General features: G+C 40.7%; 1 protein-coding gene across 50 annotated transcripts in view; it reads left to right on the top strand.

Moving 5' to 3' along the window:
- The window catches only part of NRCAM (neuronal cell adhesion molecule), a 264,004-nt gene that overhangs the window by 167,424 nt on the left and 75,662 nt on the right, over positions 1–20,918 (top strand). For 40 of the 50 annotated variants that reach the window (XR_011231790.1, XR_011231789.1, XR_011231788.1 and 37 more), the window contains one exon: positions 19,336–19,547. The exons of 2 other annotated variants lie outside the window; for them this stretch is intronic. Coding sequence is in view for 45 of the 48 variants with exons in the window: in XM_069462461.1 (XP_069318562.1) it covers positions 19,442–19,547 (106 nt within the window). In the remaining 3 variants the exon portion in view is untranslated. Of the gene's footprint in view, positions 1–16,004; positions 16,342–17,832; positions 18,098–19,335; positions 19,548–20,918 lie in introns of those variants that run through there. 8 more of the 50 variants (XM_069462427.1, XM_069462419.1, XM_069462441.1 and 5 more) reach the window with 3 other exon arrangements.

The following is a 20,918-nucleotide window of genomic DNA, read 5'->3' as shown; positions in this document are numbered from 1 at the left end:
AAACTGCTGGGCTCAAAGGATCCTCCCGCCTCAGCCTCCCAGAGTGCTGGGATTATAGGTGTGAGCCACCGCACCCAGCCAGTTAATTCTTGAAGACACTGTGTGTAGTGTTTTGTGAACTCTGCTAAGCATCTGTGAAATTTTATATTAACAAGCCATGATCTGTTAATAATAATACCTAACTCAGAGAACTTCTGTGAAGATCTGGTAGGAAGGCAAATTCTGTGACGTAATTTAGAAAGCATAAAGTAGAGACCAGGTAGGAAACTGATTCCTAGAAAGTGATTGAAAAAGATATGGAGGCCTCTACCTACTTGTTAAACTGGGTTGGATTAGGATAGTCCTTAACAAAGCTGTGCTGTGAAATCATCTATATCTCGAAGAGGGACGTTGGGATTCATCTGCAAGATGACCTGCCATCACCATGAAATCAAGGGTAGGGGACACTAGTAGGACCTTCCACAGGGGCAAGGGTGTTCCACTAGCCTGTGTCCAGAACTCCAGGGTTTATGCAGGATCCAGGGTTCTACTGGTGACAAAAGAAGGGACAGTTGGGAATATGCCATGAGTACTGTCCCACAGCTTTACTTCCTAAATGCAGTTCTGTCCCCCAGAGCTCTGTGTGAGCCACAGCCGCTACACACTCAGCTCGGCTCTGCACATCTCGCAGACGGTGGGGCTGAGACGAGGCAGGAGCTGTCGGAGGTTGCACAGGTGCCCCCGCTGCCCCTGGGAGCACCTGATGGAGCTTCAGGCCCAGATTGCTCAGCTCCCCTTGAGCAAATGTAAGGTCAGTGTTCATCACCTGTCTGGTAGGAGACACTCATTATCCTTCTGCTATTGGAGGGAAGAGAAAGTATTGAGATTATTGTGTTTGTATTTAACCTTTTGAAAGAGAATATCTTTTTCTTTCCTTCAAAACTCATAGAATCAAAAACCTAGAAACCGAAAGATGGCTTGATTCCATTAATAAGACTGGACACAGACCTCTGATTTCTGGTTAGGAGAGGACAACCCAGGGAAAGGGAGTTATTACATGCTTGTCATAGGAACAAGAGATTGCTTTGTTTTTAGTACTCACTACCAAGAAGACCATAAGAAGCAATAGGTTACTGCTAGAAGCTGATAAAGATAGGTACTGTATACATGATTGATGCCAGGTACAGTTAAATATTGTATCAATCAGTATGGAGCATGAAAATGTTTCTGAAATTCCAATTTGTTGCAATGGTTGGACCAGTTTTAGAGTGATCATTTCAAATAAAGGTAGAAGAATAATCCTTGTTGGTGAGATTCGGTGACCTTAAGGTCCCTGTGATTTGCCTGTGATTCCATGTTGGGCATTATCTTTTTTGATTAGGCCAGGAAAACATGTGACTCAGATTATAAATAATGTAAGCATAATTAGAAATAAAATAACGCAGCATTGAAGATGTCTTCCTTGGCAAGTGAAAAGAGAGCTTTACACAGGAAGTAGGAAGGAATATGCTATGCCACGTTATATTTTCATATGCATAGCATTAAATACAGTAGTAGTATTATGGAATGTTTTAAAAACAGCAGGCAGTGCAATATGGAAAGACTGAACACAGGAAGACTTGTGAATCATAAGGTAAATAAAGTTCAGGAGCTCTTTAGTCTGCTGTCCTGGTACGAGGCCTGGCCCAGGTCACCTTCAGCTGTCTAACATGTGTTCCTTGCTAGTGGCATCCACCCAACATGAAAATGAGCTTTTCTGATTAACTCATCTCATAAGCCTATGAGCCAAGCTCGGTGGAGTGGGTCAGATGAATGACTTCTAGTTTCCTAAGTGGTTTCTGGGTGACAGTTGTGCTCGTAGCAGGGGTAAGGGCTTCAGAGAAGCACTCCATGATTTGAGGCAATTACGCAGCCCAGTTTGTGGCTGGGAGACTCCAGCACCTGCCAGATGGTGCTGGCAGGAAGCGGGCCCCCCTGTTTCAGCACCGCCTGATGAGGAAGCATGGAGTTAGGGCAGTGCACTGCAATTGGCTCCTATGTCACCGTGCACCTGTCAGTGAAGAGGCCAGACTATTGTGTCATTCATGCACAAAGGATTGCTTTCATTCTAACCTTGGGAGTTAGTGTTATTCTTGCCCCACACTTGGAGAGAAAGGACATCAGTTCTCATTTCCACAAAAAAAAGAAAAAAATAGGCAAAGAAAGTAATGACATTCTTTTCTGTGCAGACGTTTAATGAACATGGTGAAATGAAGCAAACAGAAAAAATAACATGATTTGGTTATTTCTCCTGGAGTCTAAAGGCTGAGATGAAATTGGGGGTTTGCTGCCTCAGGGCATCAATGCAGTTTCAGAGTGGACTGCAGAGATGAGACGCCCACTCTAACTTCCAAGCACCTGGAAGATGAGGGCGGTTTTAGTGGTCTCCATGGGTTGCACAATGTTCACCTTCCTTCCCACATGTTCCCCCACGTCAAGCTGGTAGCTGAGCTTGAGGATATGTTGAAGATGTCTGGGAAATGCTTCTCCAAGCCGTGGTTTATGTGCTTCTATATAGAATGGAGGAATTTGCACCAAGGGAGTGTTTACTTATATTTCCAATGAAGAAAGGAGAATAAAAAACAATTCGAAGAGGCTTCATGGTGAACATATGTGACCCAAAGGAGAAAGAAAAGGGGAAAAAATTGTAGCCAACAAAGCAGAAGACTTTTCATACTGAGGGTCAAAATGAGCCACTTAGAGAAGCTCTGCATCTGCATCTTGTGCTCCCGGAGGAGATGGAGGAAGACCAGATGCAGAGACCCAAGAAGAAGTGACTCAGGAAAAGGGTGAAACTGCACATCTGGACGTACATGCCTTGTATAAAGCTTGGTCCCTTAACGTCCCACATCACTTCCCCTCCATCACCATCACCCTGTAGGAACCTAGTCCCCTACAGGACTGCTCAGGTGCCTCTGTGTAATCAACCAGTCAATTTATATTGATATTTACCATGTACCTAGAACTTTGCCAGGAATTGAGTATGAGAACACCCCACATCGTAAGTAAACCTTTCCCAAATGCCTCCAAGTCCTGCCCATGATGGGTAGATAATTTGAAAGGTTAATGTATGTATTGTTTATGCACTGTTTATGCACCACTTTAAGCCTCGGCCTCCATATCTCTTGTTCCAGCTCTGTGTGGGCCTCAGCCACCTTCACACCAGTATACTGCTCATCTCCTGCCCCAGGCTCCCATGTGGACAACACTGCAGAGCCCACTAGCACACATGCCCTGGAATGCATGACCCAGAGATGCAAAGGGGAGAACCTTTGACCAAGTGGAGCCTGGCGATAAATTCTCCCTTTCCCCACTCATAGGGCTGGTCCTGAGCTGCAGGTTGTGGAGCTTCTTGGCACGTGGTCTGTGCTTTGAGCATCCGTTTCATTCAGCAGAATGCACGTCTCCACATTGCGTCTCCTTCCTTCCCAGCTTCTCTCCCCCGTACCTCACTCCTCCCTCAGATTGTGTTCCCTGATGAAATAATAACCCGTTCATTCTTCAACCCATACTCACGAGCTATGTACTTCGGGCAGACACTGCTTGGGGCACTGAGTACAGAGATGAACTTTTACATTCAATGACTTATCTGATATCAGATGTTTTCTCAGAAGCCATATTGATTAACTCCCTTTCTTAGAGGTCAAGAAATCCTGGCCACGTGGTCTAGAGCTGGGCTTGCCTGAACGGGCTGAGGGTTAGAAATGGGTTGAGAAATGGAGTAGGAAGCAAAACGAGGCACAGCCATTCAGGACCAGGTCCTGAAAGCAGGGACATCCGGAGCTCCTCCTCGTGGGTCTGGGCCTCCAGACAATTAAAAGTTTTATTTTAAAAAAGTCTTTTTAACCATTCATTCAACAGCTTATGTAGCAAATTTGTGCTGATTTGGGTGCCACTGCAAAAAGCTTACAATTTATAGAGAAAAACAAACAATTAAACACTCAAAAAAGCAAGCGATCAATGCATACGTAAAAGTACACCTGAGTTCTTTGAGAGAAGGTTGGCAAAGACATTTTCCTCTAGAGAAGCTCTGCCCAGTAGAACGTTCTGTGATGATGAAAACGGTCCATTCTGTGCTGTCCATCACAGTATCCACAGGGCAGCCACATGCAGCTAGTGGGCACTTGAATGGTGAATAGTGTGACTGAGGGTCTGACTTTTTTATTTTAGTTAATTTTAATTAATTTGTATGTAAATAGCCGCTTGGGACCAGTGGCTCCTATTTTTGATGGAACAGTTCTAAAGGTTGACATTTTAGCCAGGAATGAGCAGGCGCTACCCAGGCCATGAGGAGGATGGGGATCAGGTAGAAAGTGGGAAAAGTGTTCCAGGCAGAGGGAACAACAGGGAAGGGCATGGAGATCAGTGTGTTTGTTTGTTAGGCCTGTGACAAAGTGAGTCACAAGGGGGAAGGCTAGAAAGGTAAGCAGAAGCCATGTCATGACTGTCCTTGCAATTATAATGGTCCCCATTTACTAATGGTCCATGAGCTCCTGGCTCATTGCTAAGCTCATTACACTTAATACTTTTCTCATTTATCCTCTCGACAGCTGTAGAGGTAGGCAATTAGCCCCATTTCACAGATAAGAAGACTAAGGCACAGAGAGGTTATTTAACATAACCAATGCAGCACAGCTTCTGAGCAACAGAGCCAGGATTTAAACTAGAATCTGACTCCACAGCCCATCTGCTTTCTACTTTATCTCTTTACCCCACTTGCATATGCCACATAGGGAATTATTTGACCTTTATGTCATTATAGGCAAGACTGTTCTGAATTGAAGTTTTTCCTAGGCAAGAATATAATGATGTAAAAACAAGAGGCAAAAGGCTTTGAGAAAAATGAGAAAACAGGGTCTCTCACTCTGTCACCCAGGCTAGAGTGCAGTGGCATGATCATAGGTCACAGCAACCTCAAACTCTTGGGCTCAAACGATCCTCCTGGCTCAGCCTCCCAAGTAGCTGGGACTACAGACGTACACCACCAGCCTGAGTTTTCTTTTTTTAGTCTCTATTTTCAGTGGCTTATTTTTGCTTAGGGAGACAGAAATAAGTAACATTGATTTATAAAAGTGTTCGTAAGCCTCAGCATGCGAAGCGACATGAAGACGAGGAGGTGGCAGCGTGGCGTGTAAAGAAGAGAGGGGAACCAACGCTCTCATCTGAGACTCCTGATGAACTGGATCCTCTCTGCCTGACTTATGCTTAATATCTTAGGTGCCTTCGATGAGCTGGAAGTGAATGTGAAGTGAAAAGCAATTTTGATTTGAAATCAAGGTTATGTAGAAGTGAGTCTTAATATATCATAAAAATCATCTTAAGAATACTGAAAATTGTCATAAATTCTTATTAAGGAATTGATTTGCAGATGGTGATAGAAATAAGTTTGTTCATAAAAGTGACAAATGTAGCTTATTTTCATTGGCATTATTTATTTTCATTAGATTAGGCTCCTGTCTACTTCTTTCCTTCAAATCACTCTTTCAGTAATTCAGTCAGACTCATATACTCATAGATTGTCTGCCATCTCTTTCAGTATTGCTTTGTGTTCTTTATTTTAAAATAGATACATTTAGCATATGCTGGGACTAGAGTGAGTATTGTATGTAAAAGCATCAGGGGGAAAAGCCCATGGTGTTTCCTCTGAAGAGTGTCTTGAATTGGACAACAGGGTGTTCAAGTTATCTTTCTTATTTATAGCTTTATTGAGGTTACATACCACAAAATGTAGTTGGTTGAGTTTGGGTACATTTTTAGCAGTTGTGCAAACTTCACTCCAATCTAGTTATAGAACGTTACCATCAGCTGACAAAGTTCCCTCCTGCCAGTCTTCTCTCCTGCCCCAACCTCTGGCAGCCACTGATGTGTTTTCTGATTCTACAGATTTGCCTTTCTAAAAGATTCATATAAATGGAAACATATATGGTCTCTTGTGCCTGGATCCTTTCACTTAGTGTAGTTTTGAGGTTTTATCAATGTCTCATGTTGTTGCATACATCGGTAATTCTTGTTTGTTATTGATAAGTCATTTTCCATTATAAGAATATACCACATTTTGTTTATCCTTTCACTAGTTAATGGACATTGAGTTTGTTTCCAATTTTTGATTATTGTAAATAATGCTGCTGTGTAAATTTGCATACAAGTCTTTATGTGGTTATATGTTTTCATTACTCTTAGGTAAAGGAGTAGAGTTACTAGGTTGTATAGTAAGTGAATGTTTAACTTTTAAGAAATTGCCAAATTATTTTCCAAAGTGGCTATGTGTTTTTACGTTCCATAGCAATGTATGAGGATTCCGGTTTCTCCACATCCTCACCAATACTGGATATTATTAGTCTTTGAATATAGCCATCCAAGTGGTGTATGGTGGTATTGCATTGTGCTTTTAATTTGCATTTCCTTAATCATAAATGATACTGAGCATCTTTTCATTTATGTATCTTCTTTGGAGAAGCATCTATTAAAATTTTTGCCCATCTTTTTTATTGGGTTGTTTTGTCTTCTTATTTTTGGCTTGTAAGAATTTTTCTATATTTTGTGGATATGAGTCCTTTATTAGATATATGATCTATAAATATGTTTCTTAATCTGTAGCTTATCTTTGCTTTTGCTTATTGATGTCCTCTGAAGATGTTTTTAATTTCAATGATGTTGAATTTATCAATTTTTTTCTTTTGGTGTCATATCTAAGAAACCTACCTAACCAGGCTCACAGAGATATTCTCTTACATTTTATGTCAAAAATGCAAAAACTATTGACTTTTATTCTTTAAAACAATAACCATCTACTGGATGCCACAACAAGGGGTTTGGCAGTCTCTGTTAGTGTTGTGGTTTGTGGTTGTGGCAAGAACAGGGGGCAGGAGGCTGGGTATATTGTTGTCATTTTGACTAATTATAACTTGGCCCCAGCAGCCTATGTCATGCCTCCTCCTGAGCACAGTACTCAGAAAGTTCCCTCCTGCCTGTTTGCCATCAATCTCCTCTCCGACCACCCCCAGCCTCAGGCATCCATTGATCTGCACATAATTGATTTTCGGGTTATTGAGTTAAATTTAATTGAATCCTCTAAAATTCCCTGCACATTTTATTTACTCTTTGCATGAGAATATGGCCCTCTTGACGTTCCTTTTGAAAGAAAAGTTCTTTAACTCACTTACCCAGCTTAGTCCTTTGAAACTCATCTAATATTGTGATGAAGACAAAGACAAAATTCAATCAGTAAGACAGCAACTGGCACTAACTTGGCATTTCTGCCCCATCCTTCCCACCCCCTGCCTTGTATCCTTCAGTCCCGTCTGGGGACTTGCCAGGAACACCCCATACCCTTTGACTTTACTCGTGGCTTCCCTCTCCTCTGCCTGGAGTATTCTTGTTACTCTTCCAGGGCAAGGTAAATTCAGGTTTCTCCTCCAAAATCTTTTCCTCTTCCCCCTGGAGCAGAATTGGATGCATCCTACTGCATGCTTCCACAGGCTCAGATCCTGCAGCTAGTTAAGCACTTACCACATCGTTTTGCACTTAGTTATATTCTTACAGAGCTCACTTCCCTCTCCCAAGGCCAGATTTTGAGCCCTTCAGGGGTATGAAGTATGTCAGATTCACACCGGAATCCCCTCAGTATCTGAAATATAATGTGCCCAATAAATGTTTTTAATAAAATGTTTGAAGTGAATCCTACAAAGAACTCTAAGTGCTCTTAGTCACTGCTCTAATGCTGCAGCTTTAAAGCTTAGGAGTGAAAAATAAGAACTCTCCCCTTTAAAATTTGTCGTTTTAGAAATGCCCAGTCTGGCAGTAGTGTCAGACATCATGCTTCTGTTCGGTAGCATGTGCTTTCTTCTCAATTTTGTAGGCTTTCCCTCTACTTAAAATTTTCAGCATCCAATGTAGAGATTATTATCACTTGCTTCCCCCTCTTGAGCAAAATTTTCTCAGAAATGTGTAGAGGGTAGCTTGTCTCCATCCAAACCCTTTCTCTCAACTGAAACCAAAAATATATCTTTCAAATATGATTTTGATTTTTCCCCCTGCTTCTTGCTTGTCTGCCTGGTAGCTTAGTCCAATTTACAAAGTCTGTACATGAGAACCAGGTCTCTTGATCTAGTTACATGTACAGAGAAAACACTGAGAATTCATTTATCTTGTTCTTATAACCAAATTTGATAAAAACCAGAAGTTAACACTGAGCTGCTGTTGAGTATTGACAGGTCTGCTAGAACTATTTCTAGAAGAATATTTAGGTCTTCCAAAAACCAAAAACTTATTTTTCTCTGCAAGGCATGTGAGAGGAGTTGGAGATCAACAAATACTGTTTCATACTCTAGCAAGGGCATAGAATACTCTTATTTAAAATTCATGAAGGAGACAGAAACCTAAACTTTGAAAGCCTTCCTCAGACAGACTAACTGGACATATTTGAGATGCTGCCCTTGGCCCAGTGAGGTATGGCAAGATGGCACCCAGTGTTTGCCTGCTTAATTCTGAGCCAGCTGACCAGTCAGGAATAGGACCTTTAACAGTTTCTTCTGACCATTCCTGAGCAACCCCTATACCTGATACCCTATAAAACCATATGCAGTTAATTCTCTCCAGCTCTAGGGATGTCTCCAGGTTCTATCTCCTACATCCCTTAGTCTCAAATCTTATTCTTCATGGTCTCCCCATATCCTTTCTGGGGCCTCCTACCTAGATTTTACTCTTTACCCAGGCTTTTCATTTTTAAACCCTGGAGATGCTCCTCCAGGCTTTTGAATCGACTTCTCCCCAAGATGTTGCCCAACTTGGCTTCACTGGACACAGATCCTACAGGTATCGTCCAGACCCAGAAACCATCGCTCAGCCTCAGCTGAGAGCCCCAAGCCTACTCCTCTCTGAGAAGGGTCTAGGTACAGACTGGCTTGGCCTGTTGGCATCATTCTTCCCTTCACTGAGATTGTACCATGTGGCTAATACTCATTTTTCCATTCCTGTCTGTGGCTGGTCCCAATAACCAGCTACCTAGAAGAATCTGATACTTAGCACTGTTTTTCCAATTTCTGGTCTTGTTTTTACCTTCTGCTGTGGCATCTCAATAGCTGTCACTGTTGGTGACTGGTTTATTGGGCTCCACTTAAATTATAGCAGATTTGGCTCTCATAATTAAGAGTTAGGGGTAGGGCAGACTTTAGAGATGGTCTAAGCATTAGCCCCTACAGGGGATCTTCTACATGAACATTTTCTTTGAAATCTTTGTGATACTTTTAATATGCTTAAAGAAATTATTTTCCGTAAGTATTTTTGAGCCCAGTTTGTGCGTGTGTGCGTGTGTGTGTGTGTGTGTGGGTGTGTAGATTACTATAATTCCCAAATGAACAAAAAATGATAAGAATAATCACAATGTAACTTGGAAATTTATTATATCTACAGTGTTTCTTCTTTCATTGCTTTTTCTTTTATCCTCCTATCTCACTTTTATTCTTACTTCCCAACTTTCTTTTCAGAAGGGTACAAATATTGCTCTTTAGGAAATAAATGCTCAGTTTACCCACAAAAAATATCCATAAAAACTCAACTGAAGAGATACAAACAGGCAGTAATTCTAGGTTTAATGTTCTTATCAACCAACTTTGATAAAAAAACAGAACGCATCCTGATTCTTCCTGGGACTGGACACTCGGACCAAGAATACTTTCTTCCTAGTGACGTTCCTATAAACTGCTCTTTGTATTGACATTTCTTTCACACCACCGAAATGGGACCTATCCTTCTTATATGGTCCATTTAAGTGGTAGTGAAAGAGAATGTGATCTTCTCATAGAAAAAGTGGTTTCTGAGAAGTCACTGTCTTTTAGCACAGACAGCAGAATATTCCGAAGCTCCTAAATTAAACTGTTGGGTGGATTAAATCTCACATTACAGAGACCATTGTTTCTGACATTCATGCTTTTATGTACTTACCTTTTACAGAGAACGTGGTCTCCTGAGGAGTTAATATTTAACTTCCAGGAAACTGAATTATTTTCTTAAATGCCCAGGAGAAGGATGCTCTTTGGAATAAATCTGATAAGTTTTCTTGCAAACAAATGGCCGCTTGTTGATTTATTTATTTTTGATAAATGCAGATTTTCACATAGCCTGTTGAAAGAAAATTAAATGCACCAGGAGCTAAATATTTCATGCATTACTCTGCTGTTTTGCTGGTAAAGCCTTTGTAGTACAAAATGCATATCAGCAAGTGACTGAGATTTGTTCTTCATATGAAATAGCCTCTGGCTGGAATGAAGGATTTCCAGCTATTTGGTTTATGATAATATACCTTCCCTAGCACTGATAGCAAGTGGAAAATAAAATTCTTCATGTCATATCAGTCTCTATTTCTCATTTTCATGGTTCTGTTGTGATTACAGAGAGCCTGGATACCTTGGCAAAATCTGTTTTGAAATGTTGCTGTGAAGATTGTAGTAATCTGTGGCATGGCAGGAGTGATGTCCCTTGGGTTGGTAAATCTGGGCCTTTTGCCTCCCCAACCCCCATGCCCAGGCCTCTGTTTGGGGAAAGCCCAAGTTATAGGAGAGAATGACTCACAGATGCAGCTGGGAGGAAGACAGAGGAGGTGGTTCGGCCAACCAGCACCCACACATCCATCAGCTCTTGTTCCCACCGTCATCCTGCCCCTGACTAACTGCTGAGATGAGACAAGAATGTCACTTCTGAAACTCTTCCCAGAAAAGGCACTTCAGATTTGCTGTGAATAGGGCATTGCTCTCTGTGGCAGAGAGAATATAAGGCTCACTAAATATTCTAGATGCATCACTTCTGAATGCAGGAAGGTAAGGGCAGGACAGCATGGGGACTTTAGAAGCCACATGTTGAGATGGCAGCATCACAAAGAGCTGGCACCCCCACATGGGGACAGTAGCATGGATGATGTATAAGCTGCATTGTGTTATGCACTGAGACTTCTAGGTTAATTTCTGACCACAGAGTAGGTTAATTCTCTCTCCAGCTCCCTCTCCTCCCTGGACTGCCACCTCCCGTGCCCATTAGGAAGAGAGCACACCTTGAGATTTTGACCTGTGTGTTGTATCCCGACTCTGAATGGTGCCTACCATTCAGCAAGAATAACAGGGTTTATCTTTGAAATGTGACAATTTTTTACAAAAGTGACAAGCCTGCCAGGATTTCCAAAATGCTGTTTTCTACTATTAAATGGCTGCCATTTTGCCATGTGTTGTTTTCCTGACAAGTGGATAAGGGATAGCATTTTTAGAATACTAATATCCTGTGTGGCCTTTTTGTGCTGAAGTTTTTAATAAACTATGTCTGATCTTTATATCTTTTCCATGATATTTGTAGAAATCTCAGTTTATAGGAAGATAAATAGAGCCAGAGCTTGTTTCAGTGATTCTACAAATGTTTCCCAATATGTTACTCTCAAGACCCATATTCAGAATCAAATTTCCATTTCTCAGACTTCACCTTTAGAGCAGTTCCTCACTTTCCGTTTTTAAAAATTGGAGCTTTGTCTCTATTTTATGTCAGAAGGGAGTCAGTTGGAAAGTGGACCTTGTGATAAAGGAATAGGCATGTCTCCCTGGCTTGTCCCCTCCTGCTTTTTTCAGATTCCCTGTCTGGCGGGAGAGCAAGAGGAATAGAATCTGGGACTGAGCTCATTCGGCATTCTAGTAGGATTCATGGAGCTAGGAAGGTGGGAGGGGTAGACATCATCCTGTTCTCTACCTTAATTTTTGCTTTTCTGCATTAGAAGTAAATTGATATAATGCCTAAGACAATAAGTTAGACATAATACACAATTATTTTAGTATAAACAAGTTTATATAGTACTAAAATAATGGTCAATGTTCTCTGTCTTCTATTTATTCTGAGTATAAGTTTTGTGTAAGAAATGTTACTTAAGTCTGTGCCCTTTGGCTGCACCAACATATATATACAAGGAAGTGTATCTAGAAAGAAAACAAAATGATAGATCAATTTTGAATCTACCTTACCAGACTACTTATTCACTTAGAATTCCTGTGGTTTCAGCCATGATCTTCTAAGGAGACCTGTGCATTTGGATCATCAATACTGCTAAATGTGCATCTTAGTATATTTCCAGTTGCAGCAACAGCCAATCTCAGTTTATCTTAATTCATTGTTGCAGATATCTATGGCTATGTAACAAAACCATTCCAAAATCTTGTGACTTAAAAACAATTTATTTCTTATAATCCTGAGGTTTGACAGGATGGTTCTTCTGTTGCATGTGGTTTAACAAGTCACTTACTGAGTCTGAGAGCTCAGCTGGGGCCAGAAAGTCCAAGATGGTCTTTCATTTCCTGAGGTCTCTTTCCACTGGCCTCTCATCATCAGTAGGATGGCTCATACTCCCCGGAGGGAACATTACAAGATAGAAGCCCCAGTGTGCAAGTGCTCATCACACACCTGCTTGCATAATACTTGCTAAAATCCCATTGGCCAAAGCATGTGACATACCCAAGCCTGGAGCCATTGTGAGAGGGGACTGTACAAGGGTAAGGATACTATACAAGGGTAAGGATACTGGCATGCTTTTGGGGCACCACCAATGTAACAGTCTACCTACCAGGTTAATGAAGGTTTGCTGTAGAATACACAGGACAGAAGAAAGACAGGAAGATACCTTAACCATGATCACAATTCTGGCAAACCTCATAGACAGTTGGAACATTGCGGTACCAAGAGATTGAGAGGCCTGGTTATCATAGTACAAGAGTAGCAGGTGTTTTGTTATCACCTGTCTTGTGTTCCACCGATGCTATGGTCACTCAGCTCTTCTCTGTATCTGCTTCTACTGATCTTTTGCTGCCCACTGGCTTCATTCTGCTCTTGACACCTCATATCCTCTGCTTACTCATGGATTCTCATGCTGCCTTGCCTCTGTTTGACCTTTGGCCTTTGTTCCTGCCCCAAACTGCTGACTCACTCCCTCCTTGTGTGTCACATTCACCCTCCCCATGAGAAAGGAATTTGTTGCCACTTAGTTGGTCACTCTTCAGTCCCTCTCAAGCAACCAAGTCACCTCCCAGGCTCTACGTGGCTGTCTGCCTTTGTTCAGACACCCACCCTGATTCTTTCAGGCTTGGTCAGGGTGGTGGGGTCAATGCAGAAAGAAAGGCTGTGAGCACAGCAGGCATTCGGGGTGGAGAAGGCTCCTCCCTATTCTGTTCAGCTAATTGCGATTGGATTGGGAGGTAGGGATGAGGAGGGACATTCCCTTTCTTTTTCAAAGAAATACTCCCCTTCTCTCTTACCCCAACCATCCTTCCTTTTCTAAGCAGCTCTCTCATCCCGGAAGCTCCTCCTGACAACTGTCATCAGAGAGCTGGCTGGACAAGCGTGGAACAGGTGCCATCCTTGGTCAGGATCACTATTAGTCTCATATGTATGGACTTTTCATTAATCTTGCTTTATCCTTTGTCCTCTGAGTTATATCATTGTCTGATATCGTACTATTTTCTTTCTTATAATTGCTGTGTAAGTAAAAGAGGTGTGAAAAAGCCAGTATCCATATAATTTCTTGTGTTGAAAAGAACTAGATTTCGTTGAAAGACCTTTGTTTTTTTGATGATCTAACTTCAATATCCAAAAAGCTTTAGAAAATTTTTTTAAATCTAAAACATCCTTAAAATATTGTTTAATATATTCTTATGTTTATGTATGAATCTATCTCTAGCAGGATTCACAGAACCCAATAATAATGACTGCTTCCCAAGGGAGAAACTGGGTTTCTGGTTGCTTACTTTGTATTATATGGTCTTTTGTAGTTTATGAATGTTGTACCATGTGCATATATTTTGCCTACTTCCAAGGTTAACTCTTTAAAGTATGTGCTAACTTGCTGTTCCTTTAAAAGGCCAGGGGCGCAGCAGGTGGTACTGTTCCAGGCAGCACTAGTCACATGCAATCCAGTGTGAAGAAGCCCCTGAAGTTGTGCTATAGGCAACACTGTGAAGATCTTCTGTCAATATTCAGAAACCATTAGTGTTTTGCTTTTTTAACATTAATGAGTAAACTTGGTTATTCTATTTGTTTATTGTATAATTGCAAAGTAAGAGGGTATAGGAGGGAGGGAAATGCAAGGACCTCTGAGAGTATGGCAATGTGAGATGGCTAAAAGCTCCAGAACTTTTCAAAACTGGAACTCAGATCTGGTACTTCACATACTGTGTGAAGTTACCTTAAGCAGGTAACTTGCCATCCTGCACCTTGGATTCCTTATAAGAAGTTGGGAAATGTATAAAACTTCCATTTTGGAGTTGTTGGGAAGATGAGATAAGTTAATGCGTGGAGGAGACTCAGTGCAATGCCTGGTCCATGGAAAGGGCTCACGGAATAGTAGCCAGTTGTGATTGCTCTTTTCTTCCCATTTGTTAAATGGGTATGATACCTGCTTGCCTATGTTCTTGGGTTTTTATGAATATCAGATAAGATAGTCAGTTATAGTGCTGTGAGGAGGAGGATTTTGAGCTCTTATCAGGATGTGTTCAATTCTCTGCTATTTGGGTAAAAACCACCTGTTAATCGTTCGCCTTTCCTTAGGTGCTCCTCAGGGTTCTAGTTGCCAGATTGCTTGCAGAAACTCTACTGTGGGAGATTCCTTTGTACTAAGGAAATTAGAAACATGTCCCTTAATGCTTCACACAATTTGCCTTGTTGTTTGATCATTATGCTCCCTATAGTCCCATAATCCCAAACTACTTTTTTCTGAGGTGTGTTTGGTGGTTGTATAGTTGTATAGATGTCACTGTGACTTGTTGATGTGTTAACTATTAATGGTCATTATCTAATTCTCTCTAACCTTTCCTCCACGCTCTCAGACTCAAAATCTGTGATTAGTGAGCACAAGCATGGGCTGAGGATGGACACTCATGTGCTTATTCCTCATGGTATATATTTAAAATATAAAAAGTGACCATCCTTGAGTTGACTGCTGAAAAACGCCTTTCACAGCCAAGATGATGTCACACCCACTTAGTTGTCCAGTCAGAGAGGCCAGCCACCGATGGGTCATCAGAGCAATAATCAGTGTGTCAAAGGGCGTCCAGTCACATAAGCATATTTGTTTATTGGCTTGGAGAGTGTAGATCACATTACATGTGCCGTCTGCGTTGAGCCCACCCATGTTGGAAAGCTGAAAAACACAGACAGAGAAGAAGGAAATGGCAGGTGTCGCAGGGCCTTTCAGTTCTGGTAAAGAACTGATTTATTTTTTTTTTTTCATTAAAACAATTTCATCCTTCATTTGAGAGAAAAAGAAAGGTGTTTTTTGTTTTTTGTTTTTTTTTCCCTAAAGATAAGACTTCTTAAGTAAGCAAAGCAGAGCTGTTCTTCTCAGGTCTGATGTGAATCCTTCATCAAAACTTTAGATTTCTCTTTAGAAACATACAGCAAATTACACTGGGAACATTTGCTGTGTGATTTGATATGCATTTGAGGCCAAGGAAGTAAGGGACCCTTGAATTGCATTTCTTGCCTAATGGTGAGAGTTTACTGAAGAAGGGAGCTTTTTTCCCTTTGTATTTCACAGGTCCTATAGGTAACATCCAAAAAGTTGCTTTGAATGGAGTTGAATGAAATGAAATATGAAAGACCTTTACTGTTTATCATTACTATATGAGATTTTAAATATCAGGCTGATTTATTTTCAGAAGATGAACCTACCATTTTTCCCATTCAAGCATGCTTTAAAATGTCTATGGAAAATATTTTTTTGCAAATTACAAGCTGTATTGCACTAACATACTCATTAGCCTTGACTAAAAATGATGCTGCTATTTCAAATTGGGGTTTTATTCATTGTAGGATAATTACATAAACAGTTTAGTTTTAGTTCATGATTCTCACTTAAGGAAGACTGACTGTCATTTTCCAAGGTAAAGTATGAGGCAGACGGGCTCCAGTGGGGCAGGGCGTTGACATCAATGCTGAGAGTGCAAAGCAGTGGTTTTTCTTTGTGCAATGTGCCAAGTGCATTACTCTTGCTGAGAGAAAGCTCAATCTTCAGTAGCTGTATTTGATTTTCAGTTTGATGGAGTGCTGGGGACTTAATGCTGTCCTTACGTGCTTGGATTTTCACCTATGAGGGCATCCGTAGGAGGAGTGGGTGATTTTCCGTGGGCAGGAGTCAGAGGATAGGCTGGACCATTGCTTTGTCCGCCCTTAACAGAACCTACTCTAGAGATGATTTGTAGCTAAGGGTGCAGTTCACTTAAACTTCCGGAGAGAGAACACATCTTCAGTTATCATAGTCCACGACCTCCCAGCAGTATGAGGATTTATTCATTCATATCTCTTTAAGTAAGTTCTCTCTCAATTTTTCTTAACATTTTTATTTTTTCTTTATAAAACACTGTGATTTCATATGCAATATTTTACTCTATGTATATACTCTAAAATGGTAAAGAAGGTTGATTGATGCTTTCTTTTAAATGAAGCTGTCTAAAGGTTTTCTCTGTTTTGGAGGATGAACAGTTTAGGCATCCAGGCAAAATAAATAAAGAACTTATAACAGAAATTTTATGTAGCTGTTTAAGTTCTTACAGGCATTACAATTTACTAGTACAGTTTTTGGAAATTATATTACTTATCCAGCCCCTATTCAGAGAGCTTGGCGCTTGAATAAACTTCTTTGGCATGACACAGGAATCAGGCAGGTATACTATTTGTTTTCCCAGGGTTTAGCTCTGTTGTTTTCTCTTAATATGTGTAATATGTAAGATCAGCTTGTTTTAGTGCCATTTTTATCACTATTTTTATTTTCCCTGAAGCTTTTGGGTAAATTCACAATTAGCATTTCAACAGAGAACTCCTGAGATACTTAAGTAAAATTTATTAAATAACATAGATATGCTTTGCACACACAGAAAGTCTGGTTAGTATTTTGGTCAGAAGTGGTTGGGTGAGCTGCTATACCTGCTTCTCGATGTTTAATGGACATGAACGTTCATATTTTATGATATAGGAAAACAAATTTCCTGGCTGTTAAGTGAAACCACATAACATGGATGTTTTATTTATACTATAATACTATATAAGTATAACGTTTATGTTTACTATGTTAAGTTCTTTTTTTAAGGCCGGGCGCGGTGGCTCACGCCTGTAATCCTAGCACTCTGGGAGGCCGAGGCGGGTGGATTGCTCAAGGTCAGGAGTTCGAGACCAGCCTGAGCGAGACCCCGTCTCTACTAAAAATAGAAAGACATTATATGGACACCTAAAAATCTATATAGAAAAAATTAGCCGGGCATAGTGGCGCATGCCTGTAGTCCCAGCTACTCGGGAGGCTGAGGCAGTAGGATCGCTTAAGCCCAGGAGTTTGAGGTTGCTGTGAGCTAAGCTGACGCCACGGCACTCACTCTAACCTGGGCAACAAAGTGAGACTCTGTCTCAACAAAAAAAAAATAAAAAAAAAAAAAAAAAAAAAAAAAAAAGTTCTTTTTTTAAATTTGTTTTGCAAGAAGTGTCCTACAATTTTCACCATGTTCAAATGAGAACTCAGTTGCTAGCAAAATACATGGGGCAGAGCATTGTTTGCTATTCCTTTTATACATTTAAGCTCTATTCCACACACATACACAGACAGGATCTTAAAACTAATTTGGCCATATTGACAAGAGTTTGGTTTTTAAACCAAGCAGTATAAATACAGCCTTGGGTAGACCATGCTCAGACTGCCTGTCTGAATACAACCTCAACTCCAAAGGTCTTAAGCCTCCTTTTCTTTCCTCTTTCCTCCTTTCATTCATTTTTTTCCCAGAAAATATTTATTTACTCCCTACCGTGTGGCAGGCACCATGGTGGGCCCTGGGGATGCAGTGGGCACAGGACAGATGCAGTCCCTGCCCTGAGGAGACTTGCAGTTTAATGAAAAAGATGGACATCCTAGGAATACACAATTACACAAATAAAAATTACACAGATAGTCCAGTATGTAAACCTGTAGGGGCTACCCCAGTTTGTAACAATAACATCCCTCCCACCTTCTTGAGAGAGTCATTGGTCACCCCCACCTCTCTTCATTCAGGAGAAGCCATGATTAAACCTATCATTTCAGGTAGGAGTTTCCTGTAGGGTAGATATCTCCGTTCTGTGTTTATGCTCATGCTCCCCATTGTGCAGTGAACACTTCCAGGTGCAAGGCACAGTATATTAAGTGGTGGGAGAGGGATCCAAAGATGAGAGAGGCACAATCCTTGCTGAAGGAGCAGGGGAGAGAGAAAGAGCATGTCTACAAATATACATATTTATATAAATATAAATGGTCTATTTATTAATATATCTATATAATGTATGTGATGTTTAAAACAAGGAATTTCAGGAATTCAGAGTTGGCAGTGAAATGACTTCTAGTTGGGGTGACTAGCTAATGTTTCTTGGAGGTGACCTTTTCACTAATTTATAAGAAATGGACTTTGATAAGAATATATGGCGGACAAGGTATTCTAGACAAAGGGAATAGAATAAGCAAAGACGAGAAGGTGGGAAAATTTGAGGCATACTGAAGGATTGACACAAGAAAGAAAAACAGAAACGAATCATCAAACAAAAAAAATAGTTATATGGAAATAGGAGGAAGTAAGGCTTGTAGGATAAATTGAGGCCAGATCGCTGAGGTCTTCAAATACTGTTTAAGGATATATTGGACTTCATAGGATAGATCAAGTATGGCTACTACCAATATTTAACCGGAGAAGACTGTTTAGGAAAAAAAAATTAATCTGCACTGTTAAGGAGGGTGACCACGGTGACAAAGGCCTGAACTCAGAGCCCAGCCAGGTCTGTTGCTGTCATCTAGGTGAGAGATGGGGAAGACCCGAATTGTTGGTGTTCGGCTGGTAACAGTGTTTCAGATTTGAAGTAAATTTGCAACAATGCCCTGAACTTTCCCAGGGATAATCTCTAGAATGGAGAAGCCATTAGGCCTCCCCCCTAAAATAACAAAGAGATTGCTTCCTAACTGGCTTAAAAGCCAAGTTTTCCTCATCTACTAGGCAGGACGTGATACCTTCTGAGCACTTGCAATACAAATACCATTTAAAATGGAAAAACCGTAAGGATGGTAAAGTAGACAGGTTTAGCTTGACATCACTACATGTATTTCTGAACTGATTTTAGCTGATTTATGAATAAATGATTATTCCAGTCGAGAGAGTTAAATATTTAAAAGTTAGCTTTCTTTCTTTTAGAGTTCATGTATAATACAGGGCTGATTTCCTGTGCTACAGACGTCTGCTCTTCATTTCCTTCTTTTTAATAGCTTATAATTATTATTCTTACTCTATCCTTTTTCAGTTCCCCGCATGAAAATTATTTAAACACTGCACACAACGTTTCACAAAATCTTTTGTGAAGGAAGAAAAGGAAATTCCGTTTGTGTGTCTCAGCAGGAGTTAAGCTAATGCAGCTTAAAATAATGCCGAAAAAGAAGCGCTTATCTGCAGGCAGAGTGCCCCTGATTCTGTTCCTGTGCCAGATGATTAGTGCACTGGAAGTACCTCTTGATCGTAAGTATTAACATTTTAAAGCTGTTAGGCCTGGGAGTCAAAGCCTCCCGGCATTTACTATCACTCTGAACTACTCGAATGAAGAAGGTGTCTGTGTGATACTGAAAAGCTAATCGAATATAATTTGGCTTTAACCTTCAGCACCTGGTGTTTTTAAAGACTCACACCGCAGAAATGGCCATTGAAATGGCCAGGCACACTGTTCCCTCCCTATCGTTCTCCTCCTGCCCGTCAGGTGCCTTTGTGTGCAGGGATGGCCTGAGAAGCAATGAGTTGTTCTGCTGCTGGGTCCTCCCAACAGGTGGCTCTTTAGAGAAGCTGTCCTGCAAGAAAACTAGATGAACCACTTTAAAAGGATCATAGAGACTTCCCCACTGCCCCTCCACACCTCCCCATCACGTGTTCTGCAAAGATGCAGGGATGCTCTCTCTGCCAGCCTTACACTTCTTGGAACCCCCAGACCACACTTAATTCATTTCTCTTGATTCAGACAACACATGTGTCACCTTCTGATTGTGAGTCTTAAACATGAGTCTAGAACTAGGAAGAATATCTTATCTAGAGAGTAGCAAATTGTCTTCTTTGGTTTAAACAACGTGATCCAAAGACCAAGATGCAAATTTTGAGACTAAAACAAGTAATATGCAAAAACACAAACATGGAACAAACAACAGCTACTATGTTCATCCACTCTTTTCCTAATAGTAAAATATACATACGCTGCACTCTCCCTGATCTGGGTGGCTTGACTGTGAAAAATAAATATAATGCTAGGTTTCAACTCGTCCCTTTTCCTGCAATGGTAAGCAGAATTTCATATCTGGACAATTACTGTACTTCAGCATTGATTTCTCCTTTATCCTTAATCTGCACGACCTCTTTAAATCCATTAGCTTCCTGAATAGAACATCTGTTTGGCAAGCTTTCCAAGGTGCAAGGAAGATAACGCTTTCCTAGGGCTGTTCAATTGTTGGGATGTCATTTTTTTCTTTTTTGCCTTAGAGGTTGCAACTGCCAGTGGGAAGACATTAAGAAGAGATGTGGTTTGCCCCACACTTTGTTGACTTCCTTCGCTGCACTTCTATAGTCAAAAACACAATGAAATGCAATATTTTTCTTATTTTTAAACAATATGCATTCAATGACCTTAATTTCAATTTTCAAAAATATATGTAATTGCTCAAGCCCATTGGAGTAGGAATGCCTAAGTAAGCATTTGCCCTGACAGATACACAGGAGAGGAAGAAAAGCACTTGAGAGAAATGCTTTTGTTCTCTCTCGTGTTAAATATATTCCCCCTTAATCTGACTGCTCAATCTAACAATCAGAGGGAAACAGTCACCTACGGCTAACTCAATTATCGCTGCTAAT

This window comes from Eulemur rufifrons, chromosome 29, assembly GCF_041146395.1.
Source record: "Eulemur rufifrons isolate Redbay chromosome 29, OSU_ERuf_1, whole genome shotgun sequence".
Classification (NCBI taxonomy): Eukaryota; Metazoa; Chordata; class Mammalia; order Primates; family Lemuridae; genus Eulemur; species Eulemur rufifrons.
This window is presented reverse-complemented; position numbering and strand designations above follow the sequence as displayed.